Raw genomic sequence first — 13,699 nt, 5'->3', positions numbered from 1 at the left:
TACAAGTCTACTTGCAACAACACTATATTGGTTATGATTGATCAGGAATGAGTATATCTATCATATTTGTTATAATAATTTACATGTTAACTTATGCCTTATATTTATTGGCTTCTTGTTTAAAACAAAAGACACCTCTATATGATACTTGGTTGATAAGTTAGTATAGTTGTTACCTATAAAAGGCTTGACATACAAAGTGCTAGATTTTGTGAATTGGTGTACTCTATTTTGTTTTATAGACTTTATAAAAATATGTTAGATAAATAGGAGGACATGTGTTCTTTTGAGAATTACATTATCAATAAAGAGATTTTATGTGTGATATGAAAAAGCCTTAATGACATTACCACAAGGAGGGCAAGAAAGAGCTTACTCAATTCACAATAGCAACATTCTATATTGTTCTTGAGGCATATTTTAAGTTAGGTTTTATTGCAAGTATATGATTATGTTGAATGTTTCTTAATTTTGATTCAATAATTGATTTAATTGATGTTACTATCTAAATCTGTATAGTATGAGTCTATCACTACTATCAGTAACACAGTTCAAATGTTTGAGTCACTTGCAACAAAAGTGTTTTTAATTTAAAGAGTAATTAAAGGTTTTTGGATTAGCCAATGACTCAAATTTAGTTAAAATAAAGTTAGAATATCATATTTTATTGTGGTTTTTGAGTTAAGAGTTTCCTTTACATTTTATAGTCTAAGATCCTTGTCGTTAGTATCTTTAGAATTGCATTCATATTAAAATAGTTTAAATTATATGTATTTATTTGCATACATTTTGCTTCGCCACCATCATAAGTCTTTTGTCTTTGGATTGACATAACATTGAGGGACCATATCACAAAGATAAATTGAAAACATCAAGAGAAGAAGCAATAAAGATCTTGATTTAGTCTCATAAGCAACATCTCATTGGTTTGTGTCTTCCTATAGAATAATTTGGTGACCCTTATTGTTTGCATAGGCTAGTAACTTGATCAAGAGAGCAATTAAGATTAGTTTAGTATCGTAAACAACATCTCATTTGTTCGTGTCTTCCTATGGGGTAATTTGGTGACCCTTATTCTTTGCATAATTTTCCTGGATTACGAATCACTACCATCAAAAGCATTCAACAAAAAGTTTAACTCTAAATATAACGATAAATTGAGATTTTAAATAACATCATGAGTTGGTTTCAAATCCAATATGTATAATTGATACATTATGCTTTGATTATCTAAAATGATCTAAAAGCATTTAGAGAATGTCAAAAAGTGCCTAGAAAATGGGCCTATTAAGTAAAAGACAATCAACATAAATTTGTGACTTCGTAAGCAAGCCCCAAGTGAATCATTAAACATTCTAATAATATTGAATAAAGATGTAAATCAAAAGTCCCAACAATGTGCAATCCAACATATAAAATCATGTGTTATAAAAGAGTACTAGATAAATGTTTAAAATATTGTGGTAGCCAAATGCTAGATATAAGGTTCTTTGTCAATCAAAATATATTCGATTTTTATTAAATAAAAAATTTCTCAAAATTATTTTGTATGTGGAATAAATCTACTTAATCTAATGACCCAAGTACTAGACCAAGACCATCTCAAGCACTACTACTTAGACAACAAGATGGAACCAAAAAGGATAAGCATGTAGCTAAAGGTAAGGATATTTCTACTTGCATTTAAATATTAAATTTATCCCTAGTTCCTATGTAAGTCTTCAACTGTATGATGGATTTCAAAGACTCTAGTATTGTGATGTCCCTTGAAGTTATGGGTAATTTGGGTTTACACATTCAAAATGTTATGGAAAATACTAACTAATTTGACATAGATCTTCAACAAGTAAATGTTATAGGTATTACTTCAGATGTAGAGGTCTAGCATGCCACATACCCCAAAAAATATTTCTTGATGATTATAACTATTGTTGAATATCTTGCTAATTGGGGGTATGTTGTCTAGAAAATGGGTGGTGTCCATCTACACCATTTTTCAAATCGATTTATCATATGCCACCATCCCTCTACTGATGAAAAATTAAAGTTACATCGAGAGAAGAGGATGATGCAAACTTGTAAACTATTGAAGATCTTAATAAGGCTACAAAAGAGGCATTATATTTAGAGGTTGGATCTGATCAATTCATTAGATATTGAGTAATCAAAAGAACGACACATGTAACCTTGGACCTTCCCTAATCCCATTAATAATGGAAACAATTAATTGATTATGTTATTTAATGGTGTGTACTCACGAAAGATTACATGTAGATGTTCTAGACTAGCCTAGAAATGAAAATCTTAAGTTCTCTTCCAAATTATGTTTTCATTGCACTAATAACAATGCAAACTATGAAGCTTGCACGCTGGCATTGAATAGTGCACACAAGTATGGAGTTAATATGTTTGATGATCCTAGACATGATTCAAAGTTGGTTGCCTCTCAAGTGAGACGTAGGTATATGATGAAAGAAGAAAAGAGTAAACTGTGCAGCTATGCAATTTGGGACACCCTCAATTTTTTATAGTAGTTAGAAGTGCTCAAAAGATCTACAATACCAAAGAACATGTATATTAGCAGGTCTTTGATAATGATCAACAAGTCTTTTGATAGGAAGCCTATGGATGAGTTTGTGATCAACAAATTGATTGGAAACCTATGGATGAGTTTGTGATCAACAAATTGATTGGTAGCCTATGGTGGAAATGGAAGATGGGAGTGAGAGACATTGTTTGGAAATGAGATAATAAATCTAAGAGACAGTACAATTCCAAGAGATCCATATGCTTTCAAAAGGATATTTGATCGCACAAAGTATTGTAGATCAAGATATAACCTATTCAAAAAGATGTAGAAGAAGCTAGCTTGGGAACTGATGTTATGCCCAAAATGGACTACATTGGAGAGACATTAAAGCCTACAGAAAAGCATTTTCTTTCTGAAAAAAACTAAGGGATTCTTTGCTTGGTCTTACAATGGGCTCAAAACATAGAAAGAGGACTTGTTCCAACACATTATATTGTTGCAACTTGATGCAAAACCTTTCTGGCAGGAGCTTAGACCTATTAATGCCACATTAGCCCTTCAAATGCATAAGGAACTAATGAAGTTAATGTTATCATTAAGTCAATTAGACATTCCCTATGGGTGTCTAATTTAGTGTTAGTGAGATAAAAGAATGAAGAGGTCATATTTATGTGTAGATTTCAGAAACTTGAATATCATGTCTCTTAAAGAATAATTAGTAGTATTACCCTTTGCCAAGCATGGATCATTTATTGCCAAGGTTGCCAATTCCAAACTGATGTCTATTATTGATGGATTCTCCAATTATAATCACGTGCTAGTCAAACAATGAAAGGAGCATGTGAAAATCTTTACAACTCATTGGGGTGCCCGTGTCTATGAAACAATGCCATTTGGATTGAAGAATGGATGTAGCTTTTACAGTGCTTATTGATGAAATCTTGGTAGTTTACCAAGATGGTAACCCTGCATGCATTAAAAATAGGCCTGAGCATTGCAAACATCTAGATAAAATATTCAAAAGGTGCCTTGAATCTAGTATTTCATTAAATCATAAGAAGTATGTATTTGGTGTTGAAGAGGCTAAGTTGTTGGGGCACAATGTACCAAAGAAAGGATTGTGGATAGATCCAAAAAGAGTGAAATCTATTAACCTTATTTCTCAACCCAAAACTATCAAGGATGTTCAAGATTTCCTTCTTTTGACACATAAACTTTGTGAGAAGGTTTGTCCCCATCTTTAAAAAGAAAACCAAAGCATGTAACTTCCAAAATGCTAAAGAAGTTATAGTCAAACATGTGGAGCAAGGAACTAGATGATGCATTTATGAAATTAAGGAAGCACTAGAGCAACCATCGGCCTTGGCAAGTTTAGATTACTTCAGACCTTCCTGATTTTTCTCCTTTGTTTCAATTTACACCATTGTTGGTGTGTTGCTTCAAAAGAATAAGGATGGTCAAGAACAACCCATTGCCTTCTTTAACAAGACCTTACAAGATTCAAAAATAAAGTACTCAACTATGACAAACATATATACACACTTGTCAAAGCAATAAAGAAATTCATAGACATATTTCATGGATTCAGAAATTGTTGCCTATGTGCCATGTATACAATTACAAAGGATATCTTCACCCAATAGGAGGAATTAGGAAAAAGATACAAGTGGATCAACAAGATTCAAGAGTACAATTTGGAAATGTAAAGTGTAAACAATGAAGCTAGTTTAAGGAAAAGGCCTAGTGAAGCTTATGACATAAGCAAACCTAAATGAAATGGGGGTATATGAGGTTAATATTGACTTTGATGTTTTCCCTTGTACAATTTAAAAGATAAACCATGGTATAGGGAGGTGGTAGTTTATTTATTAAAACAAGATATTCCCTTCCAAAACGACTCAAAATCAATATAACACACTTCTCAAGTGTTTATGGAGAAATCAAGATGGGCTACTTTTGAAGTGTTTGGATCAAGTGAAATCCCTCCGAGTAATAAATGAGTTCCACTAAGGTATTTGTGGTGGGAATTTCATGGCCAAGGCCACCACACAAGATATTTTAAGAACTATTTATTGGTGGCCAACAATATTCAAAGATGTGACACTTAGAGTGAGGAGATGTAACACCTACCAAATATTTGTAGGTAAGATAAGAAATCAAGAACAATTTCTCTTACATCCATTCAATGAGGCTCCTTTCTTGCAATGAGGCACACAATTTATAAGCGAAATAGTGAAGAGTTCAACTAATGACTACAAATGGCTACCTCTTTGAAACCATTTGATGGTATGTGCCTAATATTCCTCAGGAATTGACATGTTGTGAGGTAGGGATTGGTTGTTCATCTTAAGCCCCATGTTCTTGGCAAGCTTTTGTATTTCAAAGTTTTATCTTCTCAATGTGGTGGTAAGTTTAATGCTGGTTTTAGTGGCAAATGAGCCCAAAGTGGCTTCCTGTGTGGTTTCCTAGTTTCTCTTTTACCATGGGGTGTTCTAGTTATCCAACATTCATGATGGAATTTGTCTAAATCTCATTGGAAATGATGAGATGATTGAAATGTAAAAGATTTCCCTTCAATGTGTGAACCTAAGTGTAATCTTTGCACAATTTAGCCCTAGAAAAAAGGTTAGTTGGCTAACATGGTTGCAAAAAATAACATAGAAGAGGAAGTGTATAGCTTTCCTAAGCTATCTATACTGAGATAGAGATGATAGTGAATGTATAAGTCTCATCTTTATTATTTCATTGTGATACAACTCTATGACTATGCAAAGGATAAAGTGCAATCTTTCAATGTTTGAACATATCCATGAATATTTTGTATGCTTTTGATAGCCTAACAAACTATCTTAATCAGATCTACTAATTTAAGTGTTGCCTTTAATTGGTTTGCCTTTGTAGAGGTCATTAAATTTTTCGTAAACAATTTTATTAAGCTATCTTTTCAAAGTAATACAAGGAGTGTATGGATCTATTGATGGATGTTTAAGATATGGTCATGTGATTGATTTAAAATGAAATCTATGACTATTTTCCATCTTTGCACCTATATTATTGTTTTGTTAAACAATAGTACCTAAAGAGAAATATTTGTAAAAATATCAATTTTTCCTTTGTAATGCAAGTAGCTACCATCCCAAGAGTATGTAGGCTTTAATTGTGGAATCATTTGTTATTTATTGAAGAAGCAACTAAATTGTCAATGAAATGTTAGCTTGTGAGGCTTTGTATAGATGCAATTATGTTGTAAATTTGTTCTCAACTAATCTCACTAAGTTGAGAGCTTCCCAAATGTGGCAAGCTTAAACTCTTGGACTTTAGCACAAATACCATCTTTTAGACCATTAAATAAAACTTTTGAAAAAATATTCATCATGCTGGCTTTTGTCATTGTCTAATTTTTCAAACCACATTTTCTAGTTATAGACTAAATGTGTTTGGTATAGTCTAATTAAGAGCCCCATGAAGTATTGGTATGCACGTGGACCATATCAACTATATCAACTAAGGAGCTCATTACAGATTTTTTCCTGGGTGAGAAAAGGATGTGACTTTCTAGCTGTTATTACTAGTAGATGACAACATGGTCTAGGTGGAATGATGTGAAAGGGAGTTTTTGAAAAGTGGGAATTTGATGACTATAAAATACTACTCTATATAGTCCAAGACCAGTTTTCCTTGCCTTGGACTTACTTTATTGGCAAGTTGGGGCTAGGAAGGGGTGAGTTGGGGCAAGACTAATCCTCTCAAGATGCACACAGTTTCCCCCAAACCACATACAATGGGAAAACCTAGGGCTTGGATTTGAACCCAAAACCAATGGGGAGAAAACCCATGACCCAAGCCAACTCCACTACTTGTGCGGGCTTTTGGAATGGATTTTTATACAACAACAATTGATATGGCTTCATGTGCCAAAATATGAGCAAAACCCACAAAACTAGGACAAACTGATAATAAAAGGCCCTAAACATACCATAGGAACCCATTCTTCTCTTCTAGTACTAACAAGTATTATAACATACAAAAATTGAACTAACATGCACAAGTACTTGGTGCCAACAATTATAATATATATTAGCATGGATATAGGACACTAGTGTGCCATATAAGATATTAACGTTCGAGCAAGATATACACACTATTATCATTTCTTAAGATCTCAAGAGAAGACCCCCTAGGTTTTGTAGAGTTTGAAGAAAAAGAAGAAGAAGAGGAATTTTCCCAATCCTATTTTATTGGTCAAAAACTGCCCTCTCCTTTTTGATGCATCACTTTCTATTTTAGATACCTTGTTCCCCTTGTCTCACTTTGGGTTATCGTGCTAGATGAGAGGATGTACATTTTTAGTTCTACCATCCTTGAAATTTTATTGTAATATTTGTTTGTAATTGTACAATCGATTTGTGCTTTGGAGTATAGGTTTGTTCTTTAAAAAGAGTTTTCACTACATAAATCTATGTTATGATATAATTTTCATTATATTTTGTTTCTTGAAATTATTAAAATTATGGTTTTTGGTGCATTCTTCCCTCAAAGATTGGTGAGGTATTTTCATGTACTATTGCTTCCCTTCAAAGTAATTACGACTTTTGGATTTCAATATAGATAAACTTAGCTTTCTTGAGAAGAGAATTTTATCCCATAACTATTTAGGTTCTAATTTATAAATACCAACACAACCACTTTTGCTAAAATATTCAATGGGTTCAACTAAATAAAGACCCTAAATATACCATAGGCACCCATTTTTCTCTTTTAGTACTAGCAAGTACTATAACATGCAAAAAATGAGCTAACATGCACAAGTATTTAGTGCCAATAAGTATAATATATATTAGCATGAGATAGAATTGGAACGATATAGAGAAGATTAGCATGGTCCCTACACAAGGATGACAGGTATAAATCAAGAAATGAATATAGGACACTAGTGTGTCATATAAGATATATTATTATGTGAGCAAGATATATACACATTTAATTTCTTAATAGACACTTAACAAAATATAAAGTTCTAACTTTAGATGAGTAATGCTCCATTCTTTCTTTAACCTAATAAATCTCTTTTACAACAAAAATTCAAATACTTTTTTACTTTTACAATTAGTACTTTTGTAAATTTAATACACGATTCACTTGTCGAATCATCTAATAGATTGCATAAGGTAAAATCATCTCTTTCAACTTCCACTAATATTCTTAAAATTATTAACCTCAATATCATTTTTATAAATAATAACAAACTTAAAAATAACAATAGATATCTCATTATCATTTCTTTAAATTGCAATATTAACTTATTAAATATTCATAAAAATAAATCATAAATAATTACAAAAACTTAATTCCTAAAATTAACTTCAATCAGCTTCGAAGCACAAAAGAATTCTCCACCACTAGGTGAACTTTCATGGAAAGCTCTTTCAAGAGCACAAATTCTCCTCCACTTGGCCAACTTCAATGGAAAGCTCTTTGAAGAGCATAAGTTCTCCATTGCTAGGTGATCAATAATGGAAAGTTTTTTCGAGAGCACAAATTCTCTATCATTGGGCCAACTTTGCTAGACGCACAATAATGGAAAGTTGTGTCAAGAGCACAAATTCTCCATTGCTAGGTGAACAATAATGGAAAGCTTTTTCAAGAGCACAAATTCTCTATCACTGGGCCAACTTTGCTAGAAGCACAATAATGAAAATCTCTTTGAAGAGCATAAGTTCTCCATTGCTAGGTGAACAATAATGTAAAGCTTTTTCAAGAACGCAAATTCTCCCACTGGACCAACTTTGCTAGACGCACAATAATGGGAAGTTGTGTCAAGAGCACAAATTCTCCATTGCTAGGTGAATAATAATGGAAAGCTTTTTCAAGAGCACAAATTCTTTATCACTGGGCCAACTTTGCTAGACGCACAATAATGGAAATATCTTTGAAGGGCATAAGTTCTCCATTGCTAGGTGAACAATAATGAAAAGTTTTTTCAAGAGCGCAAATTCTTTCTCATTGGGCCAACTTTGCTAGACGCAGAATAATGGAAAGCTCTCTTAAGAACACAAATTCTCCACCACTAGACTAACTTTAATGAAAAGCAATTTTACTTTATGAGGTAGAAAACAGTTACAGTGCACTATTTGGGGGCCATAGTCTTACGCGTGGGAGTACAATTTGTTCTATTCGTAACTTTTGAGGAGAGGGTAAGATAAAGAAAGCAGGCAGATTCGATCCTCCGATTGGCTGTGCCTAAATGCACGGCTACTTTCTGTGGAAAGAGTAAAAACGGATGTATAAAAGAAGAAGCTTAGAGGTTGTTGCAGAGCATGTGCCAAGACTAAGCCTAAAGCTGTATAATTTCCTCCATACATTACACAGATACTAAGTTATTGTGTAAACAGAGTAAGAATGGAAGTTGTGGGAGAAGTAGATGGGTTGAAGGTCTATTCAGATGGCTCTCTGCAGCGCCATGAAAGTTCCACACTGCCTGCATCTCCACATTTCACTGACGGCGTTGCTTCAAAGGATGTCGTTATAAATCAGAAAACCAGCGTCTGGGCTCGCATATTCAAACCGGAAACCGCTGCTCAAATTTTGCCTTTACTGATCTATTTTCATGGAGGAGGGTTCTTAACTGCGCCTGTGTCTATACAGCACCCTGACTGTACCATTGACCATGTTTTTTAATTAATTAATAATTAAAAGATAATGAGTGTTTATTTTTCAATTAATTATTAAACATAGTCAATGGTACAATATGAGTGCTGGATAGACGTTGGATAGACGTTGCCCTTAACTGGTTCCACAAAGGACGTAGAAACTGTCAATTTTCTTTGCAAGGTGTGCAAGAACGCAGACGTAATGATTGTGTCGGTGGATTACAGGCTGGCGTGGACGCACCCGCTCCCTACGGCGTACGATGACTGTACGGAGGCAGTGAAATGGACCGCGAAGTCGCCGGATGAGTGGCTGTTGCCTTCCGTCGTGGATTTTAAGCGGTGTTTTTTGGGCGGAGTGAGCGCCGGAGCAAATATCGTTCACAACGTCGGACTGCGCGTTGCTGGCGTGGACATGAGTCCGTTGGTGGTGAAGGGAATGATCTGTATTCACCCCTTCTTTGGGGGTGAGAAAAAGCTTGCCAATGAGGATCCAGTGATTTTTGAACTAGTCTGCAAACCCATCTGGTGGATGGTTCTCCCGCAGGGGTCCACCAGAGACCATCCATTCTGTAATCCGACGGTTTCGACCCCGAAGCCTGCCTTGAAATTACCGCCGGTTTTGGTAGCCCTTGCAGGAATGGATGAACTTAAATGGAGAGGAGATATGTTTTATAACCATCTCAAGAAAAGCGGAAAGGAGGCGGAAAGAATGATGGACAAAAATGCATCCCATGCTTGTTACACACAGCATCTGATAGACACTATTTCCGAATTCATTAAATGCCATTAAATCACTTGTCATGATGTTATATCATCCATAGTATAGTAGTTTCGCCCACCACAATGTTATATTATCCATAGCATAGTAGTTTTGCCCACCACAATGCCTGTTCTAGCCGCACTGCTATCTTGTTCTACCTATGAAAATAAGATATATTATGATACACAATCCATTTAAGTATCCTTCTCTTTGTGTCACTTGACTCAAATCTATTTCAAAAATCAGATCTGACTCAATTTTATTCTTATTGATTGAAACTATCTTTAATTATTTTGAACTCTCTCCAAACAAGTAGTTGTATAGGCAGTCCATTCATGCCCTTGATACATCTCAGAAATTATGTTTCAGGTGCCATCTTTTTAATAATTGTAATCAAGTCCTACAACTTATGTATTCTCTTTCTTTAATGATTTTATTTGTTAATTTCAGGTGTGTGTTTTTAAAATTTGATAAAGTTGGTACAAATGTCATAGTTCATTCTACACATTTATTAGGATAGAGTTTGAAAGTACCATTCTTCTATGCTTCAACCCAATCACCTAAGATTAAAAATAATATGAACAAAGCTATATAACTTACAACTTGATCATATCAACCTCTATATGGTAAGTAATATACCAAAATAAAACAAATAGATGCCATGAGTATTGCATATTCACTAACATTAACTACTGGTCTTTCATAGCTAACAATGGACATGACTCAACTACATTAGTGAACTTTGATGAATTTTGAAATTCCAAAATCTTCCTTCCTTTGTCCTATAGTGTTAATACAATTAAATCATCTATATTGTTTAATCTATCAAAGAATGGAATCCTTCTTAAGGCACATCATCAAATAATATATTTGAGTTTCCTTAGTATGGCCATACAAAACTTTAATACTGGTAAGCACTTGTAGATATCTACCATAATTTTTTGTTTCCTTGTTAAAGTACATGAAATTCACAATCTCTTTTTGGCATGAAATCTTATTTTTTATTTCCTCAAGTACAAAAGAAATGTACAAAGAGAATTACTAGTTCAGGTCTAGGAGCTCAATTGATCTATTGAATTTCCCTTCTTTTCAACTAGTAGTCTGAAATTCATAGTAAAATTTCTAATTTTAATTTCCAATCAAAGAGGTGTTTTTATAATGAATTCTTGTGCATTCTGATTGTTGCCTCATTTTGCATACACATCTCTTAGGAATGTCACAATCCCATCATAGAAAGATCAGTTTTCATTTATTTCTAATGGATCTACACACTCCCTTCAATGCATCAAGACAAATTATAAATATCCTTAACATGACATTCCAAGTTAGGCTGGACTAATCAAATTGGGTACCATTTGAGGTGTTGTCAAAGATGGAGCTTAGTTCGATGATAAATATCAAATATCTTGAGCCTTATGTGGCATGAAATAATTAGGCGAACACCAATAAAATCTATGGGTTGACAGTGGGGTAGTTAATTAACGTTGCATTGGCCTAAGACAAACAAATAGATAGCACTAATCTATTAGGTGTGCTTTTTAGTAACTCCCTTGCACTTATATCAACTAAAATATATTAATGGTGGTAGAAGTATTCATTGTAAGAGATTTATAGTTATAGAAGTCTAAGCTTGAGATGTTTGTTATAAAAAGTCACGAGTTGTAGTCAACAAACAAAGGTTGAGAGTTCAAAAAATACTTTTAGAAACAACAGAGATTGTCATACATGTTTGGAAGAAAAAGTCTACACATCTTTAAATCGAAATTATAAAAATAAATAGATTAAAATTTACAATGTAATTTAAATATTCTTTATGTAGGAATTATGTGTAATAAGATGTTATTTTATATATTTTATAAAATTATTATTAAAAAATAAAGCTATATCTAATTTTTCTTGATAGATTTTAAAGAAAATGACAACTTCTATGTTGCATTATGTGATTAAGAATGTCTTGTCTAGAGACATTGAAACAAAAACATGTTATAACATATTGAATAAAAAATGAACATATATGGTCAAATGCCAAAAAATCTTACCTATCTAGATCGAGGTTCCTAAATAAAACCAAAACGGTGAAACATAATTTGTATTTGATACCTATCAAACTTTTAAAAATTCTATGTTATGGTGTCAATTGTAGTTGTTAATGGATAAGATTCACTATATTTTACTTCCAAATTGATGTATAAATAGGAAGCTTATGCCTCTATACTATTCCTAAACATATATTTATGTAAAGAACTCCAACATACCCTTAAAGTTAACTAATAACCACCTAAAAATGGATGTCACACACACAATGATGCATGAATTGTAAACATATAGATTACTTGACACTCATATATATAGAAATACCAATAAAAAACACATACAAATTGATCACATATAATTTTGTCTAAAGAAAATCCAATACAATGTGAACAACTCTACCTCTAGAGAGAAAATATACATATAGCCTCAACAAATTCACTTTACGATCATGAAGTTCCTCTGGTTAAACTTGCACATACTTTTGATGTGATTCAATCTACTACAACACGCCTTCAACAGTCAAAGATGGACTACAAAAAAATGTTACCATGAAATTCAATGACTCCAACATGGAAAAACAACACAATACCCTCCTACAACCTCCCAATCTTGAAAACATAGATAAATGAACAAATATAAGATCAAACATGTAAATCCTTTAAATTCTTCTAGTCATTGGTATTAGGATTTGTTCATAATTTTTAATTGATCATGTAAATATTTAAATTATCAAACTAGTTAGATTTTAGCCTACCTAAGAGAGTCCTATTCACACTAGTTAAGTCTCCACTTAGATTTTTTTTTCTTTTTGCCTCATCTCATGTGGTTGAGAGACATGTACTCACTTTTTGAGGCATCTAGTCCATACACACTTAACACATACTCAACACTAATCACCTAAGTATACATGTATTACACATTTGGAGGTATAATTAGTCATTCAGTCCTACCTTCCTACCACCTCTACCTTATATATGCAAGCTTCTCATTGTATATTTTTACAATCTCATTTTATATGATAGACATCCTATTGTGCTTATTTTATTTTTCTAGTGGAAGGACGTTTTGTACTTTCATATCTTGGCTTCTCCAACATGGTATCAAACCATGCAACTACTTAACATTTGTGGCTTAACTAATACTAGCATTCCATGCAAATATTCTTGAAAATCAATCATTTATAATATGTGTTTATCATGAAAAATATTATGTTCACTTCTTATTGCAAGAATAATATTCCAAAGTTGGTTTTGGAGTCATTTTTCATCTTCAACCATCATCACAACTTTTTCTCACTGATACAGTGATAAATTCTCTCTTCAAAAAACATGAAAAATTAAGACACTTGTGATCATCCACATTTAGACCTATTTTGTATCATGCCACCTAATTATAGTGTGTTAGTCCCCAAACACTATAAGGATCAATGGAAAAAAATTGATGGAAATTTCATCCTACTAAGATGACATAATGTCTTGCACCATAAGACTTGAACACCATCCAAAACTTAGTACATCTTTGCACCTAGCTAACCTATTTTTAAGATATATATAGGATACACCACTATATATGTGAATGTACAACTAATGTGAGATAATAGGTGTAGTGACATGTGTGCACAACATCTACACCAAAATAGGAATTTACAAGTCACATGATGCAAGTACAAACTACATAAGTAGATGCCTACATAGGCAATTTTTTACAATCCTAGGTGTACAAAAT

The 13,699-nt window shown here is 33.1% G+C and overlaps 1 protein-coding gene and 1 pseudogene across 1 annotated transcript; both read left to right on the top strand.

The window, feature by feature from the left end:
* The first annotated feature begins 7,347 nt into the window (after nucleotides 1-7,347).
* On the top strand, nucleotides 7,348-7,461 carry LOC131859690 (U6 spliceosomal RNA; annotated as a pseudogene).
* Nucleotides 7,462-8,833: 1,372 nt separating this feature from the next.
* Nucleotides 8,834-10,129, top strand: LOC131858797 (probable carboxylesterase 120). The gene is made up of 2 exons (XM_059212248.1): nucleotides 8,834-9,199; nucleotides 9,305-10,129. The coding sequence occupies exons 1-2, from the start codon at nucleotides 8,930-8,932 to the stop codon at nucleotides 9,968-9,970; spliced, it is 936 nt and encodes a 311-aa protein (XP_059068231.1). The 5' UTR covers nucleotides 8,834-8,929; the 3' UTR covers nucleotides 9,971-10,129.
* Nucleotides 10,130-13,699: the final 3,570 nt, after the last annotated feature.

Source organism: Cryptomeria japonica, chromosome 10, assembly GCF_030272615.1.
Source record: "Cryptomeria japonica chromosome 10, Sugi_1.0, whole genome shotgun sequence".
Taxonomy (NCBI): domain Eukaryota; kingdom Viridiplantae; phylum Streptophyta; class Pinopsida; order Cupressales; family Cupressaceae; genus Cryptomeria; species Cryptomeria japonica.
Note: the sequence above shows the minus strand (reverse complement) of the source record. Positions and strands in the feature narration are given on the sequence as shown.